The 26,676-nt window shown below is 39.6% G+C and overlaps 1 protein-coding gene across 2 annotated transcripts; it reads left to right on the top strand.

Annotated features, from left to right (window-relative positions):
• Positions 1–1,382: 1,382 nt before the first annotated feature.
• On the top strand, positions 1,383–26,031 carry LRRD1 (leucine rich repeats and death domain containing 1). Of its 2 annotated transcripts, XM_050782842.1 has the most exons (6): positions 1,383–1,468; positions 4,799–6,798; positions 11,127–11,325; positions 19,435–19,596; positions 24,257–24,374; positions 25,682–26,031. In XM_050782842.1, the coding sequence occupies exons 2-6, from the start codon at positions 4,873–4,875 to the stop codon at positions 25,866–25,868; spliced, it is 2,592 nt and encodes an 863-aa protein (XP_050638799.1). In that variant the 5' UTR covers positions 1,383–1,468; positions 4,799–4,872; the 3' UTR covers positions 25,869–26,031. The 2 variants fall into 2 exon arrangements, with proteins under 2 accessions (XP_050638799.1, XP_050638800.1); XM_050782843.1 differs by lacking the exons at positions 1,383–1,468; positions 4,799–6,798 and adding an exon at positions 9,255–9,332 and having other exon boundaries at positions 25,682–26,025.
• Positions 26,032–26,676: the final 645 nt, after the last annotated feature.

The following is a 26,676-nucleotide window of genomic DNA, read 5'->3' as shown; positions in this document are numbered from 1 at the left end:
GCATTCATTATTCACCTTTAAATTCAAAATTGGAATTTGATGATGATTGCAACTGCAGCTGAGGTCCACAAACTAAAACAATTTACTGGGTGTGGAAAATGGGGCTGAGAAAAGCCGTGAGCTAACCATCCTGTTAACAAGGAATGTCTCCTCATCAAGGTGGCAGCCACCAGAACGAGGTGCACCCTCCTACCCTCCAAATAGCAAGGGCTCATGCAAATGAAAAGTGAACCTTTGAGATGAGTCTGGATAATAATGCTTTGGAGATTTCCTGTTAAACTAGCACTCTTAAGAACATAGTGGCATTTTATTTCAATCATAGTATAAAACTCATTGGTTTATTCAATTTTGTTATATTTTAGATGTTGGTATTAATAAACCAAGCAAGATTCTTTTTAAGTTTTCTATTTCCCCTTTCTAAAAGCTCTATATCGGGTTCTTCAATTACATTCTCAAATTACACAGATACTACATGTTTCTTGACAAATACCATATTTTGGTAATGTTAAAGCTGGAAGTAAACTAGAGTCTGTAACTTTGACTTCTGCTGCAATGTTTGGATGATGGGACACATTGCCCCGGGAACTGTCTCAAAGCACAACCATCTCTTAGGGCCCTACGCTCACTCCCCAAAGGCAGATCCGCCTCCAAAACTCCAAATCCTCATGGTCTCAGGCATCCCTTTTAAACGGGCACAATCGTCACCTCCTTGCAATGAGAGCGTGCTTGATTATTCCTGGCCTCCAGTTACTGGCCTTCATTCCGGGCGTGGGGTGGGGTAGCCTGTCGGTTCCTGAAGATAGCTCGGGGATAACCAAGACAAAAGAACCTGAGGAAAGCTGCCTCAATGGTGGCAAGCTGGGTCCTCCACGTCACCAAATGCCATTTTCACCGTGCCTGTATGGTCCGCTGTTTATCTTGTTAGCAGACCCCTAAATCAGGCAGGAAAATAAAGCTCAGTGGAAGGGCCTCGGAGCAAGACAATCCCACGAAAATGGACGCGGGTTGATTAACGTGAGTGAAGTTCTGAGGACCAGAATCCAGACGTAATTCTCCATCCCGGCTGCTCGTTAGATGCCCGGACCGACCCCCAGACCAATTCAATCAGAACATTGGAGGGGCTTGTAAAATCTCCCAGGGAGATTCCGGTACGAAAGCCAAAGACTCACACGCGCGTTCTCCACCCGCCTGCCGCGGCCAGCGCGGGTCCCTCTTAGGGAATTGAATGGAGGCCCCGCGCCGCCTCCTCGAGTATCCCAGTGTGACCGATGGCCAGCTCACAAACGCGCAGTGGGTGCGGCCGAGCCGGGGAGCAGCGGAGCGGAGGGCTTTCGGCCTGGGAAAGAGGAGCCACGGTCCGGAGAGGCATCAGTGCCGGGCCGCTGAAGTCCTCGCAATTGCTGGACTCAACCGCGCGCGCCCTCTACCGGTCCCGCAAAGGAGCCGCAGCCGCCGCGGGAGGCCACAGGTGAAGCGAAGGGTTTGTCTTACTTCAGTGGCCCTGTAAGCCACGCCCAGATTCTCTGCCCTTTTCCCACTTCTCATGGCTTTGCATGCTGTCCCACGTTGCGTTAGCCTGTACTGTCTCTTTTTCTACATTTAGAAAACAATTTATTGATGCCGCACGACATGAAAAAGTGCTGTAACTCCCTGAATGTACTTGTCTTTCAGATAGGTAACAAATTACATTGGGTCATTGTTCAACTTTATTAATATGTGTTAAAACATAATTTGCATATATTTTTGCCTACCAAATTGGCAATATTTGTATCTATGTATGTAGGTATATATGTATTTTTGCAACGGAGTTTTGCGCTTGTTGCCCAGGCTGGAATGCAGTGGTGCAATCTCAGCTCACGGCAATCTCTGCTTCTTGGGTTCAAGTGATTCTCCTGTCTCAGCCTCCCGAGTCGCTGGGATTACAGGCGCGCGCCACCACGACCGGCTAATTCTTGTATTTTTAGTAGAGACGGGGTTTCACCCTGTTGGCCAGGCTGGTCTCGAACTCCTGACCTCAAGTGATCTGCCCGCCTCGTCTTCCCAAAGTGCTGGGATTACAGGCGTGATTCACCGCGCCCAGCCATGTTTTAAAATGAGACTCTTAGTGCTTGTGAAAACAATGAGAGAAAGACTTTTTCATATAGTTTTTTTGTTTTGTTTTGTTTTGAGACAGAGTTTTGCTCTTACTGCCCAGGCTAGAGTGCAATGGCGTGATCTCGGCTCACCGCAACCTCCGACGCCCGGGTTGAAGCGATTCTCCTGCCTCAGCCTCCCGAGTAGCTGGGACTACAGGCGCCTGCCACCACTCCCAGTTAATTTTTTGTATTTTTAGTAGAGACGTGGTTTCACCCTGTTAGCCAGGATGGTCTGGATCTTCTGACCGCGTGATCCACCCGCCTCGGCCTCCCAAAGTGCTGGGATTACAGGAGTGAGCCACCGCACCCAGCCAAGCAGAATAACTTCTTAACTACCCCAGATGAAAAACACTTTAGAACATTTTAGCTCAGATCACTTTAAAAATTTTTCTATTTTGAATAATTTTAGACTTACAGAAAAATTGCAATAATAGTAAAGAAAGTTCCTTTCTACCCTTCATCTATCTTCCCCTAATATCAACATTTTTCATAATCATAGTGCAATTACCAAAACTAAAAAGTTTACAGGCTCACGCCTGTAATCCCAGCACTTTGGGAGGCTGAGGTGGGTGGATCACGAGGTCAGGAGATCGAGACCATCCTGGCCAACATGGTGAAACCTTATCTCTACTAAAAATGCAAAAATTAGCTGGGCGTGGTGGCACACACCTGTAGTCCCAGCTACTCGGGAGGCTGAGGCAGGAGAATCACTTGAACCAGGGAGTCAGAGGTTGCAGTGAGCCAAGATAGCACCAGTGCACTGTAGCCTGGTGACAGAGTGAGACTGTCTGTCCCCATAAAAAATAAAAATAAAAAAAGAAAATTGACTTGTGTATGTTGACTTTGTATTTAGCAATATTACTTAATATTCTTATTTATTCTAATAGTTTACTTGTAGATGAGCTTGGATTTTCTACATATATAATTATATTATCTGTGACTAATGACCATTTTATTTCTTCCTTTTTAATCCGTATACCTTTTCTTTTTGCCTTATGCCACTGGCTAATTACTATCTCAGTACAATGTTAAATAGAAGTAATGATGAGCATAACCTTTTCTAGCTTCCAATCTCAAAAGTTTTCAGTGTTTCACCACTAGATATGATGTTTACTGCAGATTTTTATGGATACCCTTTAGCAGATTAAATAAATTCCCATCTATTCCTACTCTGTAAATTATGAAAAATGTTACAACTTATCAAGTACTTCTACATCTATTGCAATGTTTACATGAGTTTTTCTTCTTTAATCTCTTAATGTGGCAAACTACATTAGTTTTCTATTGTTAAATCCAAACGTGCATTCCTAGGACAAATGCAACTGACTCATGAAGTAGTATGCTTTTTATACATTGATGGCTTTATAATATTTAGAATAATTTCCTAATGTTTAGAATTTTTACATTTTTGTTCTTGAGTAAATTTGGCCTGTAATTTTCTTTTTCATATTGTCCTTGTTAGGTGTTGATATTGAGGTTAGTGCTAGCCTCATCAAACAAGTTGGAAAATGTTCCCTCTTTTTCTACTCTCTGGGAGAGTAGAAATACTGAATACCCAAACCATGCCAGTTTGACAGGATTTAATGTAAGAAATTGCTTAGACAAGTACTGGAGAACTAAAAAGGTGAAGATGGAACTGCAGCAACACAGAGATAGTAAACATAGGAAGTAGTTACCATCCCTAAGGCTGAAGGGACAAAGGGAATATACTGGGTCTTTAGAAACTGCAAGCTTGGAGGAGGGACTTACAGAGCCGGGACCCAGACTTCTGAGGAGTGGTGCTACCCAGCTGGTGCTGGTACCACGGGAGTCACTCAGAAGTCTCAGGTAGGTTGCAATCCATGCAAGGACTGTTTAATGTCTAGTTTACTCTTACAGAAAGCGTATCCTTTCTTAAGACGTTTCACTTCTACCCCTAAGAAAATTGTCATAATGCACTGAATTTGTTACAGCAAGACACTAGTACCATATGTAAACATCCAGTGTTCACAATGAGAATGGTACTCTTTACCTGTGGCATGGTAGGCCACTGGCTCTCCCTTTTATGTTATGTTATGTTATTTATTTATTTATTTTGAGATAGAGTTTTGCTCTTGTTGTCCAGGCTGGAGTGCAATGGTGCAATCTCGGCTCACTGCAACCTCTGCCTCCCAGGTTCAAGCAATTCTCCTGCCTCAACCTCCCCAGTAGCTGGGATTACAGACACCCACTACCACGCCCAGCTAATTTTTGTATTTTTAGAAGAGACAGGGTTTCGCCATGTAGGCCAGGCTGGTCTCCAACTCCTGACCTGAAGTGATCCGCCTACTTCGGCCTCCCAAAGTGCTGGGATTACAGGTGTGAGCCACCGCGCCCGGCCCCCTTTTATGTTTTCCATGAAATTTACTGAATCCTCTCATTCCCTTGTGGCTTTTTTCTCATTTTCTTTGATCTTTTTTGTTTCTTTCTGTAATTTTAAAGTGATTTCAAGAGTAACATGTGATAAGTACATGCAATCAATAAACCATCCTTAACCAGGAATTATATATAAAATTAGTTTGTTATAAATGTATTATTTGTATTTGTATTAAATTATTTCTTATAAAATAAAATAGTTGTATTAAGATTTATTTGTAATTTTGACATCTCTATTACATCTTTTAATTTCAACGTTTGTTTTGTAGATTCAAAGGAAAAAACATGAAAATTAAAATCAAGTTACAATTTTGTATTGGCATAAAACATATCAGCAAATAAGATGTCTGAAAAGGAGGGTATGTCAGAGGAGCTAGAGGATACTATTAGTCAATTTAGGAAAGAATCTAGATCACAGTCAGTGAAGGAGCCTGGCTTTATTAAAGAAACATCAAATTTGATAAACGAAGCTTCTGATTACCTGGAAGGGAAATCTTCTAACCAGATTTATGAAACACATCCTAGACAGATTACATTAGAGTCAACATCTTCCTCTGGAAGCAAGTCTAAAAGAAATGAAGAACAAAAGAAAAATCTTCAATTTTCTGAAACAAGCACTAGAACAGAAACTTCACAGAGTTTATCATCACTAACTGGGAGGATTGCAGAATATCAGGCTTTGGTTAACTTCCTATCTCATGAAACAGTAGGAGAAGTTAGTCCACAAGTCTCTGAAGAAAATCAGAAACATCTTGGCTTAGAAACAACTTGTAAAGATAACTTTACAGTTAACCTTGAGGCCAAGGGTTTACAGGAATTTCCTAAGGACATTTTAAAAATCAAATATGTAAAACATCTATATTTAGACAAGAATCAAATCAAAACTTTTCAAGGGGCAGACTCAGGTGATCTGCTAGGACTTGAAATTCTATCCCTGCAAGAAAATGGATTATCATCACTTCCATCTGAAATTCAGTTACTTCATAATTTAAGGATATTAAACGTCAGTCACAACCACATATCACATATACCTAAAGAAATATCTCAGCTTGGGAATATCAGACAACTCTTTTTTTATAACAATTACATTGAAAATTTTCCTTCTGACTTAGAATGTCTTGGAAACTTGGAAATTTTAAGTTTGGGTAAAAATAAGTTAAGGCATATACCAGATACTCTGCCTAGTTTAAAACACTTGCGGGTTCTCAATTTGGAATATAATCAATTAACAATATTTCCTAAAGCTCTGTGCTTCCTTCCAAAGTTAATTTCACTAGACCTTACTGGAAACCTGATCAGCAGTTTGCCAAAGGAAATTAGGGAGCTTAAAAATTTAGAAACACTTTTACTGGATCATAATAAGCTTACCTTTCTGGCTGTAGAAATTTTTCAGTTACTCAAAATAAAAGAACTCCAACTGGCCGACAATAAATTGGAAGTTATTTCACACAAAATTGAGAATTTTAGGGAACTTAGGATTCTTATACTTGATAAAAATTTATTGAAAAATATACCAGAGAAAATATGTTGCTGTGCAATGTTGGAATGCCTTACTCTTAGTGATAATAAATTAACAGAACTTCCTAAGAACATCCATAAGCTTAACAATTTAAGAAAACTTCATGTAAACAGAAATAATATGGTAAAAATAACTGACAGTATCTCACATCTTAATAATATATGCAGTCTAGAATTTTCAGGAAACATAATCGCAGGCGTTCCCATTGAAATAAAAAACTGCCAAAAAATAATTAAAATTGAATTGAATAATAACAAAATAATGTATTTTCCGTTGGGACTGTGTGCTTTAGATTCTCTTTATTATTTGAGTGTTAATGGAAATTATATTTCAGAAATACCTGCGGATATATCTTTCAGTAAACAACTGCTTCATTTAGAATTGAGTGAAAACAAACTCCTCATATTTTCTGAGCACTTTTGTTCTCTTATTAATCTTAAATACCTGGATCTTGGTAAAAACCAAATAAAGAAAATTCCAGCATCTATTTCTAATATGGTATCACTCCATGTACTTATTTTATGCTGTAATAAATTTGAAACTTTCCCTAGAGAATTGTGTACTTTAGAAAATTTGCGAGTACTTGATCTTTCAGAAAACCAATTACAGAAAATCTCTTCAGACATCTGTAATTTAAGAGGAATCCAGAAATTAAACTTCTCAAGCAATCAATTTATACATTTTCCTATTGAACTGTGCCAACTTCAATCACTGGAACAGCTGAATATAAGTCAGATAAAAGGGAGAAAGGTAAGAGACTGTGGGCTTTGTGGGGAAGGAGAGACTGGAGAGGATCAGAATTTAAGCTGTGGTGTATCTGTGTGTACCATATGTGTGTTTTAAATTGAGCTGGAATTGTTTATTTTTTAAATGAAAGGCTTCCCCCTCCCCACCAAATGTGGCTTATAAATACACTTCACAACACAAAAGCTGTACAGGAAAATATTTCATTAAAATGAAATATGAAGCAATGAAAGCTGACAATTCTATAGATTCCTTTTTGTTTTGGTGTAATTGTAAAAGGAGTTTTAAAGTTGTAAATGTCATATAAACACATTACTGAAAGTTTGGAAAGTGATAAAATTAAAACAAAAATCATTCCACAAGCATGTCATGTATTATAACTACTAGCATACGCTGACACAACTTTTAGTCTTTTTTCCCGTTATGCATATGGTTTTATAAGAAATTATAGAAGACTACACACTCAGTTTTAAATTCTTCTTTTTTTAACCAATAAGCATTTCTCTTTGATATAATCATCTTCCCAATAAATTGTTATAACCAGTACATGATTTATAGATCTAATCCTCTTGTTATGCATTTATGGATGTTATAACTTTTCTTCATAATAATCCTGTGATGATTTTTCCATAAATATAGCCTTTTTCATATTTTAGACTATTTCCTTAGGAAATTTTCCCTGAAGAATTACTAGATCAATAAGAATTAACATTTTTAGAGTTTAGCATTTTATCTTACTGAAACTCTAGGAGTAAGTTTTATGGAAATAATTTTTTAAAAACTAAAACATTACTGATTTATATGAAGATCTTAGTAAACAAATGAAAAGAACACAGCTGTTATCTAAGTCAGGACTTCCCAAAGTCTACTCCTAAAAGCCCTAGTTCCATGAGAGTCTGCTCAAAAAAAAAAAAAAAAAAAAAAAAGGGAGGAGGGGAGCAGCGTCTGTGATCAAATAGCTTTTTTTTTATTTTTTTTTATTTTTATTTTTTTTTTTTTTTTGAGACGGAGTCTCGCTCTGTCACCCAGGCTGGAGTGCAGTGGCCGGATCTCAGCTCACTGCAAGCTCCGCCTCCCGGGTTTATGCCATTCTCCTGCCTCAGCCTCCGGAGTAGCTGGGACTACAGGCGCCCGCCACCTCGCCCGGCTATTTTTTTTGAATTTTTTAGTAGAGACGGGGTTTCACTGTGTTAGCCAGGATGGTTTCGATCTCCTGACCTCGTGATCCGCCCGTCTCGGCCTCCCAAAGTGCTGGGACTACAGGCTTGAGCCACCGCGCCCGGCCCAAATAGCTTTAAGAAGCACTGGGTTCTTCTCTTAAAGAATAACAATGAATACTGATCTATTAAAAGCTTTGAAGAGTCTTGCACTAATTTTCCCAAAATATTCCCATATTTCCCAAACTTGTTTGACCATTTTTAACATAACAGCTATCATATAATACATTTCCAGAAAAGCTACTCCAGGGAATACTTGCTTAAGCAGATGGAATGAATAATGATACACCTTGCATTTAAAAAGTTGATTTTGTACTAACAGACAATTTTTAGTTCTGCAATATAATAATCAGTTAATTCATTGACTGATTCATAATCATCTCACTCATTTTCTCCTCTTGTAAGATAACTGTTGGTATCTCCAATGATGTCCCTAACTCTCTCTTTTTTATTAACTCCTTTCTCACCACACCTGCTGTCACTTACATGCACATTATCCCAAAGTCTACATGACTAAAGCTGATCTCACACCAGTGCTGTAGTCCCATAGTTCCCATTTTTTTCCTGGAAATTATACATGTTCTATTCTTTTGTTGTCACACACTCAATATCACTTCAAAGTCAGCTCATTTTTCTTCCATCTCCTTTCAAAACTTCTCCATTTCTGTTTGTGATGCCAGTTTTTGTTTTAAACCTGCCAGGCTAAAACTCATGAAATCATTCTTGTTCCTTTTCCATCATCAGTTATACCTCATCTTACACCAAAATTGTATCATTTTTCCTCTAAAAAAGCTGTCGGATTGTCTCCCTCATTTTCCAGTGTCACTGTCTACAACCTGGTCCTTGGTTATCACTCACTTCATGCATAGATTTATGCCAGGAGTTTCTTCCTTTTAGCAAGCCTTATCAAAGCTGTCAGACTTCATTGCAGAGGACTTTTCTCCATGTATCATACTTGCTTGTCAGGAATCCAAATTGCATATCTGTTGCCTACTCAAAGTGAGTGGCTGCCCAACGCAACAGTCCACATATTTGCAACATCATTGCAAAGGTCATCAAATGGAAAAAATTATTTACAAGAACTCCTGTCAAAAAGAATATCCCATGTAGTTGAAAATATCATTGATAACCCCCTTGGGGTGGAAATGAAATGCCCAAATAATTAACTTATGTAATAGCAGATGGTGACTTACTGAAGAAGAGTCAGATTAATCACAGGGCTTTTATTTTACTAAAGGAAGGATGCCCAACAGGAATCTTCCTTCTATATGAACCCTATCATCATACAACTCTCAGACACCACCTCTAGTAAATGTTGAGAAGGTAATTAAAGAATATTTCCTTCATTGAATGTCAAATAATGAACCCACCTACCTGTTTGGATCTGACTCCTACTTCACAGGCCCGTCTCTCCAGTCTTGCCATAGCCTGGTTCCATGCTCCTTATCCAAACAAATCTCCCTCTGCTTTGCATCACCTTTCTTTACTGGTCAGCTTCTCACTAGCCATGACTATGCATGATATTCTGTCACTCAGGCTGGAGGACAGTGGTGTGATCTCAGCTTACTGCAACCTCTGCCTCCTGGGTTCAAGTGATTCTCCTGCCTCAGGCTCCTGAGTAGCTGGGATTACAGGCACTCACCTCCACGTCCAGCTAATTTTTCTATTTTTAGTAGAGACGGAGTTTCACCATGTTGGCCAGGCTGGTCTCGAATTCCTGTGATCCACCCGCCTTGGCCTCCCAAAGTGCTGGGATTACAGGTGTGAGCCATCGAGCCCAGCCCCCTATTCATTCTTAAGAGGCTATTCAAGTTCTACTTTTTACATGAAGCTTTACTTTAGTTATCTGATTTGTAGTAATGAACCTTTTCTAAACTTTTATTCATCAGTTATTAATTGTATTATTTTGGCATTGGATTACCTATTGCTTCATTCCATTTCCTGATTTTTTCATATGGATATATTCTGTTCCCTAAAATAAATTTTAATCTCTGTGAAGTTGGAAACTATTTCTTATGCTTCCTTTATACCTGGAAGAACATATAGCACAACATCCAGAATGTACCTTGTTGTTTAGTTATTTCAGAGGTGCCTACACATTCAAAATTGTTTTGTTCATAGAACATCCTTTATTTCAAAAGCCACTCATAAAGGCCCTATTTTCTCTAAATATGCGTATTCTTCATCTTAACAGAATATTTTAATTCCTGCAATTTTGCAACACTTTTTGTAGTAGGAATTTTTATTTAAGGTCACATTGCCAAACTTTTATTTAAGGTCACATTGCCAAACTATTATTAAACATTTGGTCAAAATGCATTTCGTGCTTGGGAACACATACAAAAAGTATAAAACGTGTATCATGTCATTTTAAAAATCTAAAAAAAGCACACAAAAGATGAATAAAAAGCAATGGGGCCTGGCGAGGTGGCTCGCGCCCTTAATCCCAGCACTTTGGGAGGCCGAGGTGGAGGATCACCTGAGGTCAGGAGTTCAAAATCAGCCTGGCCAACATGGCAAAACTCCGTTCTACTAAAAATACAAAAATTAGCCGGGTGTGGTGCTGGGCACCTGTGATCCCAGGTACTCTAGAGACTGAGGCAGGAGAATCGCTTGAACCTGGGAGGTGGAGGTTGCAGTGAGCTGAGATCACGCCATTGCCCTCCAGCCTGGTGACAGATGGAGATCTCCATCTCAAAAAAAAAACAAACAAAAAAAAGCAATGTTGATAGGACTAGGAATAAGGAGATCAAATGTGGAATGGAGTAGTTGGAAAAGACAGGAAAGAAGTCAAAACACGGTTAGATTTAGGGAGCGGGGAAAGGGATAAGGAGACAATGAACGCTGAGTGATGGGAATGTGAGCAAAGTGGGTAGCAAGTCACAGGGTTGAATTAGAAGCATTGGTCAGATTGGGGAGGTACTTGGATGTCACACAATATCTTGTGGGTTTTAGCCAGAAGGGGGAGTCAGTTACAAAGAATTTGTGACATAATAAAATATGTCCTTTTTAAGACAAAAACAAAAACAGACAAAACTCTTTCATTTGATTTTAGAAAAAGTTTTAGTCATGCAAAGATGTATTTATAAAAGTATAATTTTTTAATCTTTGTTACAGTTAACAAGACTTCCAGGAGAGCTATCTAATATGACTCAACTTAAAGAACTTGATATCTCAAATAATGCAATCAGAGAGATTCCAAGAAATATAGGAGAATTGAGAAATTTGGTTAGTTTGCATGCATACAATAATCAAATAAGTTATATTCCACCATCTTTGCTATCTTTAAATGATCTCCAGCAACTAAACCTGAGTGGTGAGTGTCAAGCATAATCAGTAAGCATAATCAATAAGTAGAGTATTAATGTCTGAGTTGCAAATTTTGTTGACAAGATACAGAATGGCAAAGAGTCAACATAATGTATTAAGTCACCATTAGAAGGAAATGACTGTCCTAGGTACAGAAAATGAAAGCAAAGTATAAGGTCCAGTTCCTGCCTTGAAAGAGTAGAGGAGCCTGAACATATTTTCATTTCTTTTCTCTTTTCTCTGCCTATACCCAGTCATTTAGTATTTCTTCCCTTTCTGAACCCAACCTCACCTCTTCCTCTACACACACCTACACAACCTCAGGTCAGCATTTTTTCTGCATTTCCTTCTCTGTTGGGAAGGAAGAAGAAAAAACTATCTCTGTTGTTTGGATAAGGAGCATGGAGCCTATGTCTATGGCAAGACTTGGGAGCCAGGCCTATGAAGTAGGAGTCAGATCAAAACAGGTAGGCGGGTTCATTATTTGACATTCATTGAAGCAAATATTCTGAAGTATAAATATATATATATATTTATTTTGAGACAAGGTCTCACTCTGTTGCCCAAGCTGGAGCACAGTAGCAGGATCATGGCTCACTGCAGCCTTGACCTCTCTAGGCTCAGGTGATCCACCAGCCTCAGCCTCCCAAAGTGCTGGGATTACAGGCGTGAGCCACCATGCCCAGTCAGCAGTGTCTTTAAAAGCCTAATCTTGGAAGTGACATAACACCACTTCTGCTCTGTTCTATTGATCACACAGACCAACCTTGGTATAATGTCGGAAGGGACTATACAAGGGGGTGAGTAACAGGAGGTAGATATCATTGTGGGCTAACAGATAGTCCTAAATCTATTTGAGTAATCGAATTTGTGGTTAGAAGCTCTCATACAAAGAAAATTTCTAGCTCAGATAACTTCACTGGTGAATTCTATCAAGTATTTTATAGAAGAAACAATGCAAATTTTAAAAAGGTGCACTGGTGAATTCTTTCAAGTATTTTCAAGAAGAAATCACTAAGTTAGGGTGGGCACGGTGGCTCATGCCTGTAATTCCAGCACTTTGGGAGGCTGAGGCGGGCGGATTGCTTGAGGTCAGGAGTTTGATGCCAGCCTGGCCAATGTGGTGAAACCCCGTCTCTACTTAAAAAAAAAAAAAATTAGTCGGGTATGGTGGGGCACACCTGTAATCAAAATCAAAACTACTCAGGAGGCTGAGGCAGGAGAATCGCTTAGACCCAGGAGGTGGAGGTTGCAGTGAGCTGAGATTGTGCCACTGCACTCTAGGCTGGGTGACAGAGTGAGACTCTGTCTGAAAGAATGAAGGAGAGAGAGAGAGAGAGAGAGAGAGAGAAAGAGAGAAAGAGGAAATAATGACAATTTTAAAAATTCTGTCATAAAATTGAGGCTAAAACCTGTCTCAGTTCATTCTACGAGGCCAGCATTATCCTAACACTATAATAAAACAAATACATTACTTGGAAACTTACAGAATAATATCCTGCTTGAACATTGATGCAAAATTCCTTAATGAATTAAAGCAAATCAAATCCATCAATATAAAAAATGATATCATATTGTGACCAAGAGCGATTTACCCTGGGAATACAAGGTTGAGTCAATATTCAAAAACTAATCCATGTAATTCACCATCTGAACAGGCTTATGAAAAGCCATATGAACTTCTCACTGTAAGTATAAAAAGCAAAGCAAGCAGATGTGGTGGTTCATGCCTATAATCCCAGCTATTTGGAAGACTTAGGCAAGAGGATTGCTTGAGCCTGGGAGTTTGAGGCTGCAGTGAGTTATGATTGTGCCACTGCGTTCCAGCTTGGGCAACAGAACAAGACCTCATCTCAAAAAAAAAAAAAAAAAAGCAAATATCATATGAAAAAATAAAATTTCCTTTCAAGATTTTCAAAAACAAACAACAACAACAAAAAAATCTCACTAAGCTAGAAATAGAAGAGAATTTCCTCAACCTGAAAAAGTGCATCTGCAAAACTCCTATAGCTAGTATCACACGCCATGGTAAACAATTCCTTTTCCACTATGATCAAGATTAAAGTAAAGTTCTCCTTTCTCACCACTTCTTTTTGATGTTATAACTGGAAGTCCCAACTAGCACAAAAACACAAGAAAAAGAAATAAAAAGTAAACAGATTGGGAAGGAAGAAGAAAAAACTATTTCTGATAATAGAGACACATTGTCTAGGTCAAAAATCCCAAAGGATCTACAGAACAAGTAAGTTTGGCAAGATTGCCATATACAGAGTTAATAAACAAAAATCAATCATATTTCTACAGACTAGCAAAAAATGATTGGAAATTGATTTCTTTAAAAGTATAATTTAAAATTGTACCAAAACCATAAATAAATCTAACAAATTACATATAAGATCTATATGGTGAAAACTGTAACATAGATAAAACTAAATAAGACCTAAATAAGTAGAGAGATAAATAGTGTTCATAAATTGGAAGACAATATTGTTAATATGTCAGTTTCCCAAAACTTATCTTTAAATTCAACTCAATTCCAGTAAAAATCCTAGCAAAGTTTTTTGTTTCAGAAAACAATGAGGTAATTATAAAATGTATATAAAAAGTCAAAGGAACTAGAATAGCTGAAACAATTTTGAAGAAGAAAAACAAAGTTGGATGATTCACAAACCTGATTTCAAGACTTATGTAAAACTATAGTCATGAAGACAGTGATAGTATTGGCAAAACAACAGACATAAGGATCAATGGGACAGAATAGAGAGTCTAGAAATAGATCCACTATGATGGTTAACATTGAGTGTCAACTTGATTGGATTGCAGGATGCAAAGTATTGTTCCTGGGTGTGTCTGTGAGGGTGTTCCCAAAGGAGATTAACATCTGAGTCAGTGGACTGGGCGAGGCAGACCCACCCTCAATCTGGGTGGGCACAATCAGCTGCCAGCTCTGCTAGAATGAAGCAGGCAGAAGAACGTGGAAGGACTAGACTGGCTATGTCTTCTGGCCTCCATCTTTCTCCCATGCTGGATGCTTCCTGCCCTCAAACACTGGACTCCAAGTTCTTCAGCTTTTGCACTCTTGGACTTACACCCCTGGTTTGCCAGGGGCTCTAGGGCCTTTGGCCACAGACTGAAGGCTGCACTATCGGCTTCCCTACTTTTGAGGTTTCAGGACTTGGACTTGCTTCTTTGTGCCTCAGCTTGCAGATGGCAGACTTCACCTCGTGGTTGTGTGAGTCAATACTCCTTAATAAACTCCCTTTTATAATTAGTCCTGTCCCTCTAGAGAACCCTGACTGATATACCCACTATGTGGTCAACTGATTTTTTGCCATGGTAGTTCCCCCTTATCCACAGTTTCAGTTTCCATAGTTTTACTCATGGTCAACAGTGGTCTGAAAATATTAACTGGGAAATTCCAGAAATAAACAATTCATAAGTTTAAAATGGTGCACTTTTCTGAGTAGCGTGATGAAATCTCACACTGTCCTACCTGGGATGTGAATCCATTCAGTGGATGTGCTCCCTGCCTGTCAGTCACTTAGTAGCAGTCTCAGTTATCAGATCCACTGTCACAGTATCGCAGTGCTTGTGTTCATGTAACCCTTATTTTACTTATTAATGGCCCTAAAGCACAAGAGTAGTGATGCTGGCAATTCGGATACACCAAAGAGAAGCCTTAAAGTGCTTCTCTTAAGTGAAAAGGTGAAAGTTCTCAACTTGGAAGGAAAAGAATCATATGATGAAGTCGCTAAGATGTACGCTAAGGACAAATATTCTATCAATGAAATTGTGAAGATGGAAAAAGAAATTTGTGCCAATTTTGCTGTTGCACCTCAAACTACACAAATTACAGCCACAGTGCATGATAAGTGCTTAGTTAAGAAGGAAAAGGCATTAAATTTGTGGGTGAAAGACATGAACAGATGTGTTCTGATTGACAGCAATCATGTTTGATACTGTATTAGGTTTGTAGGCATCAGCTGGGGGGTCTTGGAAGGTATCTCCCATGGATAAGGAGGAACTACTGTAATCCAACAGAGAAAGAACATTATTTTCAACAAATATTGCTGGATCAACTGGATGTCCAAAAGCCAAAACAAAACAAAATAAAGCAAAAACAAACAAACAACCGCAATATAATTTTGATCCTACACACCAAATAAAAATATTACCTCACAATGAATCACAGACCTAAATGTAAAAGCTAAAACTACAAAACTTCTAGATAAGAACATAGAAAAATATTATTTTGCAAAAAAAAAAAAAGGTGAAAAAATATTAAAAGGCTGGGTGTCATGGCTCATGCCTATAGTCCCATAACTTTGGGAGGCTGAGATGTGAGGATTGCTTGAGACTCAGGAGTTTAGGACCATCCTGGGCAACACGGGGAAACCCCATCTCTACAAACAAAATACGAAAAGATTAGCTGGGTATGGTGGTGCACTCCTGTAGTCCCAGCTACTTGAGAGGCTGAGGTGGGAGGATCACTTGAACCCATGAGGCTGAGGCTGCAGTGAGCCAAGATCGTGCCACTGCACTCCAGCCTGGGTGACAAAGCCAGACCCTGTCTCAAAAAAACAAGGTGAAAAAAAATCAAAACCTTGGCAAGGATTTCTTATATACAACACTGAAACTGCAATCCACAAATGAAAATAATTGATAAGTTGGTTTTCATCAAAATTGGAAACTTCTCAGCTGGGCACGATAGCTCATGCCTGTAATCCCAGCACTTTGGAAAGCTGAGGCGGGCGGATCTCCTGACGTCAGGAGTTCAAGACCAGCCTGGCCAACATGGGGAAACCCTCTCTCTACTAAAAGTACAAAAAAATTAGCCAGGCATGGTGGCGGGTGCCTGTAATCCCAACTACTTGGGAGGCTGAAGCAGGAGAATCACTTGAACCCAGGAAGCGGAGGTTACAGTGAGCCAAGATGGTGCCACTGCACTCCAGCTTGGGTGACAAGAGCAAGACTAAAGGCTTCTTTAAATTTTTTAATTTTTTAATTTTTTTTTTTTTTTTTTTTTTTTTTTACAACAGAGTCTTGCTGTGTCACGCAGCCTGGAGTGCAGTGATGCAATGTAGACTCACTGCAGCTTCTGCCTCTGGGGTTTCCTGCCTCAGCCTCCTGAGTAGCTGGGATTACAGGCACCTGCTACCATGCCTGGCTAATTTTTGTATACTTTTAGTAGAGATGGAGTTTCACTAGGTTGCCCAGACTTGTCTTGAATTCCTGACCTCAAGTTATCCACCTGCCTCGGCCTCCCAAAGTGCTGAGATTATAGGCATGAGCCACTGTGCCCAGCTCAGACATTTTTTAAAAGAATGAAAAGCAAAGTCATGGATTGGAAGAAAATATTTGCTTAATAAAAAAAAAAAACCTAAAAACAAAATTAAGAAGTCAAACCACTTAATAAAAATTGGTATAAATTTTGAACAGATAATTTACTAAGAAGCTATATGAATTAAAAATAAGCATAAGAGGCTGGGCGTGGTGGCTCATGCCTATAATCCCAGCACTTTGGGAGGCTGAGGCAGGTGGATCACTTGAGGTCAGTAGTTCAATACCAGCCTGGCCAACATAGTGAAACTCCATCGCTACTAAAAATACAAAAATTAGCTGGGCATGGGGCTTGCGCCTATGGTCCCTGTTACTTGGGAGGCTGAGGCACAAGAATAGTGTGAACCCTGGAGGCGGAAGCTGCAATGAGCTGAAATCACACCACTACACTCCAGACTGGGTGACAGAGCTAGACTCTGTCTCAAAATAAAAAAGAAAGAAAGAAAGGAAGAAAAGAAGCATACCAAAATATTATGCTTATTAGTCATATTAGAGAAATGCAAATTAACTATACAATGAAATATTGCCATTAGAATAGTTAAAATTAGGCTGGGTGCGGTGGCTCACGCCTGTAATTCCAGCACTTTGGGAGGCCCAGGTGGGCAAATCACGGGGTCAGGAGTTTGAGACCAGCCTGGCCAATATGGTGAAACCCCGTCTCTATTAAAACTACAAAAATTAGCCCGTGTGGTGGCACGCGCTTGTAGTCCCAGCTACTCAGGAGACTGAGGCAGAAGAATTGCTTGAACCAGGGAGGTGGAGGTTGCAGTGAGCCGAGATCATCCCACTGCATTCCAGCTTGGGCGACAGAGTGAGATTCCACCCAAAAAAAAAAAAAGGGATAGTTAAAATTAAAATCTGGTAATACCAAAAGCTATCAAAATACAAGTAACTGAAACTCTGATACACTGATGAAAGAAATACAAAATGGTACAACCCTTTAGAAAAGTTTGGTAGTTTCTTATATAGTTATACATACACTTAACCATACAAACCATCAATCTCACTTTGACTCCTCTTTTACATGAAATTAAAATGTATTCAACAAAAAACTGAGTGCAAATTTATAGAGAAGCTTCCTTTGTAATTGCCAAAACTGGAAGCTCTTCAAATGTCTTTTATGTATTAAATGGATAAATTATTTACATCTATATAATGGAATACTTCTCATTACTAAAAAGAAAAAAAAAAACTATTGATACACACAACAACACTGATGTTGTTGTAATGCTAAGTGAAAGAAGCCAGACCCTAAAAACTATGTGCTGTGATTTATAACATATATGTTATACATGTATGTGTGTGCATATATACCTATATAAAATTCTAGGTTTATAATAAATATATTTTACATACATACACTCCCAGAAACACTGTATCCAGATCTTGGTTTCTAAATATGATTATTCACTAAAAGGAACCAGGTTCCTTTATCTATGTTTATAAATAACATAACTATAAAATATATAAATAATATAAAGGCAAATTTTAGGCCTCTCTAAATGATTACAAATTCATTTTTGCGACAGTTTTACGTCTTTTTTTTTTTTTTTGAGATGGAGTTCCGCTCTTGTCTCCCAGGCTGGAGTGCAATGGCACTATCTCGGCTCCCTGCAACCAGTAGCTGGGATTACAGGTGCCCACCACCATGCTTGGCTAATTTTTGTATCTTTAGTAGAGATGGGGTTTTGCCATGTTGGCCAGGCTGATCTCGAACTCCTGACCTCAGATGATCCACCCACCTTGGCCTCCTGAATTGCTGGGATTACAGGCATGAACCACTGTGCCCACCCCAGTTTTACATTTTATGTTAGGTTTATATTGGATTACGATGGTACTGAAAAAATTACATTTAGGAAGGAGAGTTTAATTCCCACTCCCCCTTGAGGGTAGCCTAGATTTAGTGACTTACTCCCAAAGAATAGAGTATGGAAAGGAAAAAAATTATAACATTATCCTGGAGAACGCTGGCAGAGACTGTGTTATCCAAGAGATAAAATTTAACATCATTAGTGATGTCATGTGGATATGAGGTATCTCTGATATAATGTGATAAGTGCACTTCACCTCTGTGGTATTCTTTTCAAAAACCCATAACCCCAGTCTAATAATGAGAACATATCAGACAAATTCAAGTTATGGTACATTCTACAAAATTCATAACCAGTACTTCTTAAAACTATCAAGGTCATGAAAAACAAGGGAAGATTGAGAAACTCTCACAAACCAGAGGCGACTAATGAGATATAACTGTATGCAATGAGATTTCCTGAGACAGAAAAAGGACACTGATGGAAAAACTAATGAATCCAAAGAAGTCTGAAGTGTATTTAGTAGTAATGTACCAATACTGGTTTCTTAGATTAAACTAATGTAATATGATAATGTGAGATAACATTAGGAGAAACTAAAGCTAGATGACGAATGCGGAAGAACTTGCTACAATCTCTGCAACATTTCTATGAATCTAAAATTATGCTAAATAAACAGTTTAGTTTAAAAATTACCATCACATCCACTCTATAAAGTTCTTTGCTGTATTAAAAGAGGATAGTCTCTGTCTCATTTTGCCACCCCTAGGAGAGAAAGCAACCACAGCTGTCTTTCTATAAACACTCTTTTTTGCTCTTAGCATGTGGACATCCGAAATAATTTATGACCTGCTGCATTGTGAGGGTCCTCTGGTACTTTGTCAGCAAGACATAATAGATGTTATTTGTCTCCATAGTTATCTTTTATAGAAAGATGTAATTCAACTCTAATTTTTTTCTACTAGGAAATAATCTGACAGCTCTACCTAGTGCTATCTACAATCTTTTTTCACTGAAGGAGATAAATTTTGATGACAACCCTTTGCTGAGACCTCCAATGGAAATCTGTAAAGGAAAACAGTTGTACACTATTGCACGCTATCTACAGAGGGCAGATGAAAGAGATGGTAGGTGGTGAGTGATTGACTATCTAAGAAGTCATTTCTCTTTTATTTTATTTTAATTTAATTTTTTTGGAGACAGGATCTCACTCTGACACCCAGGCTAGACTATAGTGGCATGATCACGATTCCCTGCGGCCTCGGACTCCTGGGCTCTAGTGATCCTCCCACCTCAGCCTCCTGAGTAGCAGGGACTGCAGGTGTGCATCACTGCACCTGGCTGATTTTTTAATCTTCTAGTAGAGACGGGTCTCACTATGTTGCCCAGGCTAGTCTTGAACTCCTGAGCTCAAGCAATCCTCCTGTCTTGGCCTCCCAGTGTTGGGATTACAGGTGTAAGCCACCACACCCAGCCACAAGACACTATCTCATATGAATTAAAAGACGGTTTGCTTTAATTGGAGGCTTTCAATCTGGCAGAGATATGAAAAAATTGATCATCTTTCTTTTCTGAAGGTTAGGAGTTTGTTTTGATAATTCAGATTATTTAATCCAGGTCCATACAAATTGAGGCACTGAAAATAGGCAAATCCAAGTGGAGGAGGGGTGGGCCATTTCCTACCCTATTGACCTTAATGCTCTTCAACAGGTGTTTCATTGAGATTGTGGCCAGACTCAAAATCCACACAGAAATCTGTCAGTTTCAATCTGTTCTAACAAATGGAGTTGTTCTAAAAGACATTTGGAGTTGGGTGTGGTGGCTCACGCCTGTAATCCGAACACTTTGGGAGGCCAAGGCAGGAGAATCACTTGAGCTCAGAAGTTCGAGACCAGCCTGGGCCACATAGTGTGACCTTGTCTCTATTTTTAAGATAGATAGATAAATAAATAAATAAATAAATAAATAAATAAATAAATAAAATACATTTGGCCTTGAGGGAAGTCCACAGAGCCATTCCACAGATGGCACTCAGTCTTTGGCCCACTATGACTATTGTCTGAAATATTTTGACAGTCTTTATCCCATCTGTCCTTGAGCTCTCTGTTGTGTGTCTGATTATTTCTGAGAACAGGCCCATTTTCTTTAAAAGGGACTAGATGAAGATTGGTTTCAAGTGTCTCGGAGGGAATCTTCACTGTCCAATTCTTTCCCTGGGGCTGGGTTCCCAACAGTTAGGCTTTTCCCTATAGGACTCTGATTTGCCACTTTTCATCACTAGTTAGAAAGAATTCAGATTTTGGTCCTCTAATTTAAAGCAAGAGAACAATCAGTTATGATCCAGATTTGGGGAAATGGAATATCCAAAACTGTCCCCTCAGATCATTCTATCATGTATCTTGTCTACATAATCGGGAGCTTGTACTAATGTAATTTCATAGTGAGATAGTCACAAAAAATTGCTTAGTCCTTAAAGTCACAATATACATCCATATACACGGCTATCATTTAGAGGCTTTTCTAAGACTTGGGCTTTATTGATAAAGGAACCTAAAATATAAAATTAAAAGCCACAGTAGCTGCCTTCTTTAACTTACTGTGCAAGTTGATTGTCCTACTTGTTACTATAAAAACTTTTTTTATAGTACTTTTGGCCAGGTGCGGTGGCTCATGCCTGTAATCCCAGCGCTTTGGGAGGCCAAGATGGGTGAATCACGAGGTCAGTAGTTCGAGAGCAGCCTGGCCAACATGGTGAAATCCCATCTCTACTAGAAATGCAAAAAATTAGCTGGGCGTGGTGGTGGGCACCTGCAATCCCAGTTACTCGGGAGGCTGAAGCAGGAGAATCGCTTGAACCCGGGAGGCAGAGGTTGCAGTGAGCCGAGATCGAACCACTGCACTCCAGCCGGGGCGACAGTGCGAGACTCCGTCTAAAAAAAAGAAAGGATCTTTTATGGTAATTATATTTCTATAAAATAAAGATTTTAGGAGTTTTCTAGGATCCATAAAGTATTTCTGTTAGGTACATTACTTTAGAGAAAGGTTTAGAATCTCAGCCATTTATCTCCTTTCCCTACGCCCAAGGAGCCTTCATATTGCAGGCTTGGCATCCAATGAGGGCAAAGAGAAATCAGCTTGGGAGATGTATTTATTCTGCAATTAACAAATGGAGTATTTTTCTTTTTTTTTTTCTTTTTTTTTCTTTTCGAGATGGAGTCTTGCTCTGTGGCCCAGGCTGGAGTGCAGTGGCCCCATCTCTGCTCACTGCAAGCTCCGCCTCCCGGGTTCACGCCATTCTCCTGCCTCAGCCTCCGAGTAGCTGGGACTACAGGCGCCCGCCACCACGCCCGGCTAATTTTTTGTATTTTTAATAGAGATGGGGTTTCACCATGTTGGCCAGGATGGTCTCGATCTTCTGACCTCGTGATCCGCCCACCTCGGCCTCCCAAAATGCTGGGATTACAGGCCTGAGCCACCGCGCCCGGCCGAACCTTTTTCTTAAACTTTTACATAGAAGATTGGAATTTTATATATATCATAGCATGAAATATAGCCTGAGAGAGTATATATAAAACTTTTTAAAATAGAACATATTTGATCATGGTGGATGGTACATCTTGAGTTCCAAAAATTCTCACAGGCTGGGGGTAGTGGCTCACACCTGTAGTTCCAGGACTTTGGGAGGCCAAGGCAGGAGGATTGCTTGAGCCCAGGAGTTTGAGACTAGCTTGGGCAATATAATGAGACCCTATTGCTTCTCAGCCTTTTGGCTAAGATGAAGTATAGTGAGACCCTGTTGCTACAAAAAAATTTGAAAACTGAGGTGAGCAGAGAACTTGAGGCCAGGAGTTTGAGACTGGCCTGGCCAACATGCCAAAACCCCATCTCTACTAAAAATACAAAAATTAGCTGGACATGGTGGTACGTGCCTGTAGTTCCAACTACTCAGGAGGCTGAGGCAGGAGAATTGCTAATCTGGAGGCTCCTGTAGTTCCAGCTAATCAGGAGGCAGAGGTTGCAGTGAGACGAGATCCCGCCACTGTACTCTAGCCTGGGTGACAGAGCCAGACTTTGTCTCAAAATAAGTAAATAAATAAAAATTAAAAATAATAAATTAGCCAGGCATGGTGGCACAACCCGTGGTCCCAGCTACTTGTGGGGGTGAAGTGGGAGAGTCATTTGAGCCCGGGAGGTCGAGGTTGTGGTGACCTGTGATTATGCCACTGCACTCCAGTCTGAGTAACAGAGTGAGACCCTGTCTAAAAAAAAGAAAAGAAAAAACTCACAGTACTTTTGACCAGAAAAAATGGGTCTTGTTCAAATTAGCTGGAAGTTTTAATTAAAAACACTAAAATCACTAATTGTTCAGCCAACTTATTAAATAATTGACTTGAATATAAAATATGCACATATACACCATATTTATAGTAGATGTGAACTTAGTTTCTCAAGTTGGTACATGATGAAGCACATACAATTGTTGTCCATATTCTCTACCAAACAAAACAAAACAAAACAAAACATTCCCACACACATTAAAAAGCCAGAATTGAAGGAAGGAGTCAAATGCATTTCAAATCGTGGAGAAATAAATGGCTTGGAAATCACTTTAAAGTTGCTTATAAATAGGCCGGGTGCGGTGACTCATGCCTGTAATCCCAGCACTTTGGGAGGCTGAGGCGGGCAGATCACCTGAGGTCAGGAGTTTGAGACCAGCGTGACAAACATGAGAAACCCCATCTCTATTAAAAATACAAAAAATTAGCCGGGTGTGGTGGCGCATCCCAGCTACTCGAGAGGCTGAGGCAGGAGAATGACTTGAACCCCGGAGGCAGAGGTTGTGGTGAGCCGAGATCACACCATTGCACTCCAGCCTGGGCAACAAGAGTGAAACTCTGTCTCAAAAAAAAGATAAAAAGTTGCTTATAAATAATCTTTTCAATGGCCATTTTAAGTGTTGGATTTTTTGGATTTTAGAAAAAAATGGAACAAATGTTTCAAATTTCAGTTTATATTTTAGATCCGCATTGTCATTGTCATTTTTTTTTTTTCATGAGACGGAGTTTTGCTCTTGTTGCCCAGGCTGGAGTGCAGTGGCGCAATCTTGGCTCACGGCAACCTCTGCCTCCTGGGTTCAAGTTATTCTCCTGCCTGAGCCTCCTGAGTAGCTGGGATTACAGGCATGCGCCACCACACCCGGCTAATTTTTTGTGTTTTTAGTAGAGACGGGGTTTCTCCATGTTGGTCAGGCTGATCTTGAACTCTTGACCTCAGGTGATCCACCCGCCTTGGCCTCCCAAAGTGCTGGGATTACAGGCATGAGCCACCAAGCCTGGCCGCCATTGTCTTCCTTTTTTTTTTTTTTTTTTTTTTTTGAGACAGAGTCTTGCTTTGTTGCCCAGGCTGGAGTACAGTGGTGAGGTCTCAGCTCACTGCAACCTCTGCCTTCCCAGTTCAAGTGAGTCTCCTGCCTCAGTCTCCTGAGTAGCTGGGACTATAGGCACACACCACCACACCCGGCTAATTTTTATATTTTTATTAGAGATGGGGTTTTGCCATGTTGGCCAGGCTGGTCTTGAACTCTTGACCTCAGGTGATCCACCTGCCTCGGCTTCCCAAAGTGCTGGGATTACAGGCGTGAGCCACTGTGCCCGGCCAGCATTGTCATTTTCAGTTTTACTTAACATATACATTTCACAGAAGCACAGAAATAAGAAAACTAGATATGAACTCAAAATAGATTATCTTTTTCAAAAGATATATGTTTTCTTTTATCTTCAAACATAGAGAAAATCTTAGAGAAGATATTCAAGATAGTTGCCAACAACATCACTGAAACCAATTTTGAATTTTTATGTCAAAAACTAAACCTGGCAAACTCAGAAACTGATATGCCTACAAAGAGGTATGTATAAATGACAGCTTTTAGTACAAATTTATTCTCATTCTGATGTATATCATGTTGATATTGAATGGTTTTGAAACATTCATATTAACACAATCTTTACTTTGCTATAGAAAGCTGATTTTAGTATTACATGTTTGTGATCCATGTTGGAAGGCTATATAACATAATGAAGAACAAGGGCTATGAGGACAGACTGTTTGACTTTTACTCACAACTGGTTTTGTGACCTTGGGCAAGTCCTTTAACTTCTTGATGACTTGGTTTCTTCACTGGTAAAATGGATATACTCATGTAAGAGAATTGTCATGAGAATCAAGTGAGATCAAGCTATAAAGCATATAGTAACCGGGCGTGGTGGCTCACGCCTGTAATCCCAGCACTTTGGGAGGCTGAGGCGGGCGGGTCATGAGGTCAGGAGATCGAGACCATCCTGGCTAACACGGTGAAAACCCGTCTCTCCTAAAAATACAAAAAATTAGCTAGGGGTGGTGAGCGCCTGTAGTCCCAGCTACTTAGGAGGCTGAGGCAGAAGAATGGCATGAACCCGGGAGGCGCCACTGCACTCCAGCCTGGGAGACAGTGAGACTCCATCTCAAAAAAAAAAAAAAAAAAAAAAAAAAAAAAAAAAAAAAAGGCATAGAGTATAGTAGCAGTAATATACTGGTTTATTAGAAATAACCCACAATTATGATTTTGAGGTCTTGAGAACTGAATGTAAATTGAATTGTTGATTTTCTATAAGGGAACAAGGGATGCGCTGGAGCTAACATTCACTTTCTATGTCCCCAGCTCCATGCTATTTTTTTTTTTTTTTTTTTTGAGACGGAATCTCGCTCTGTCGCCCAGGCTGGAGTGCAGTGGCACGATCTCTGCTCACTGCAAGCTCCACCCCCCAGGTTCACGCCATGCTTCTGCCTCAGCCTCCCATGTAGCTGGGACTACAGGCGCCCGTCACCATGCCCAGCTAATTTTGTTTTGTATTTTTAGTAGAGATGGGGTTTCACCGTGTTAGCCAGGATGGTCTCGATCTCCTGACCTCGTGATCCGCCCGTCTCGGCCTCCCAAAGTGCTGGGATTACAGGTGTGAGCCACGGTGCCCGGCCCATGCTAAATTTTTATAGAGATTCTCTTCACCAATTAATTTCATCTTCACTTTGGTAAAATTGGTTTGAAAACCTAGATATACAATATTACAGGAGTTTAAAGCAATGTTCTTAATTGACATTTCAAATAATTATTAGTAATTTTAATATATTAAACATTAATACATATTTAACTATTATATTATTAATAATGTTTTTCAGCACTGTTTCATTAAGTGAGAGAGCCCACCAAGCACTTGTTATATGGAAAACACAGAGTAACAAATTATCACTAACTGCTGCTGCTTTAAGAGATCAACTAATTCGAGCACTAACTATGATAGGAGCATATGAAATTATGGACAAAATAACAGCTTTAAATCTTTTTACACGTGCAATTAAATTCTAACCAGTGGATCAATAATAAAAACTGAAAACTTTTGATGCACTTATAATTGAAACTGTGTTTTTGAACCATTTCACTTCACTTTATCATACAAGAGAATTACATCTCTTTTCTTGCATTCTTAAGAGATGATGACAACTTATAACTACCACTCTAATGTTATCATAATAAAATATTACAGACACTGTGTTGTGTGTTTGCTCTGTTGTCTTACTACAGTGATGTTGAATTTGAAAATAATTGCTTTTTTTTTTTTTTTTTTTTTTTCCCTGAGATGAAGTTTTGCTCTTGTTGGCCAGGCTGGAGTGCAGTGGCGTGAATTTGAAAATTATTCCTTTTATTTTTGAGATGGAGTTTTTGCTCTTGTTGCCCAGGCTGGAGTGCAGTGGTGTGATCTCGGCTCACTGCAACCTCTGCCTCCTGTGTTCAAGTGATTCTCCTGCCTCAGCCTCCCGAGTAGCTGGGACTACAGGTGCCCACCACTACGCTGGGCTAATTTTTGTATTTTTAGTAGAGACGGGATTTCACCATGTTGGGCAGGATGGTCTCCATCTCCTGACCTTGTGATCTGCCTGCCTGGGCCTCCCAAAGTGCTGAGATTACAGGCGTGAACCACCATGCCCAGCCTGAAAATAATTATGTTAAAATTTTTCTGTTATATAGTGCTTTTATACAACCCACGATTTATAGGTAGCAACATTACTAGTGATTTTCACTGGAGTTAGAAAGCAGAACAGTTTCTTTTTAGATGCTGGCTTAAAAACAGAAATAAATATACCATTCCTACTTTTTCTTCATTAGGAAGGGGATA

The sequence above is a fragment of the Macaca thibetana genome, chromosome 3 (genome assembly GCF_024542745.1).
Source record: "Macaca thibetana thibetana isolate TM-01 chromosome 3, ASM2454274v1, whole genome shotgun sequence".
Lineage (NCBI taxonomy): Eukaryota > Metazoa > Chordata > Mammalia > Primates > Cercopithecidae > Macaca > Macaca thibetana.
Note: the sequence above shows the minus strand (reverse complement) of the source record. Positions and strands in the feature narration are given on the sequence as shown.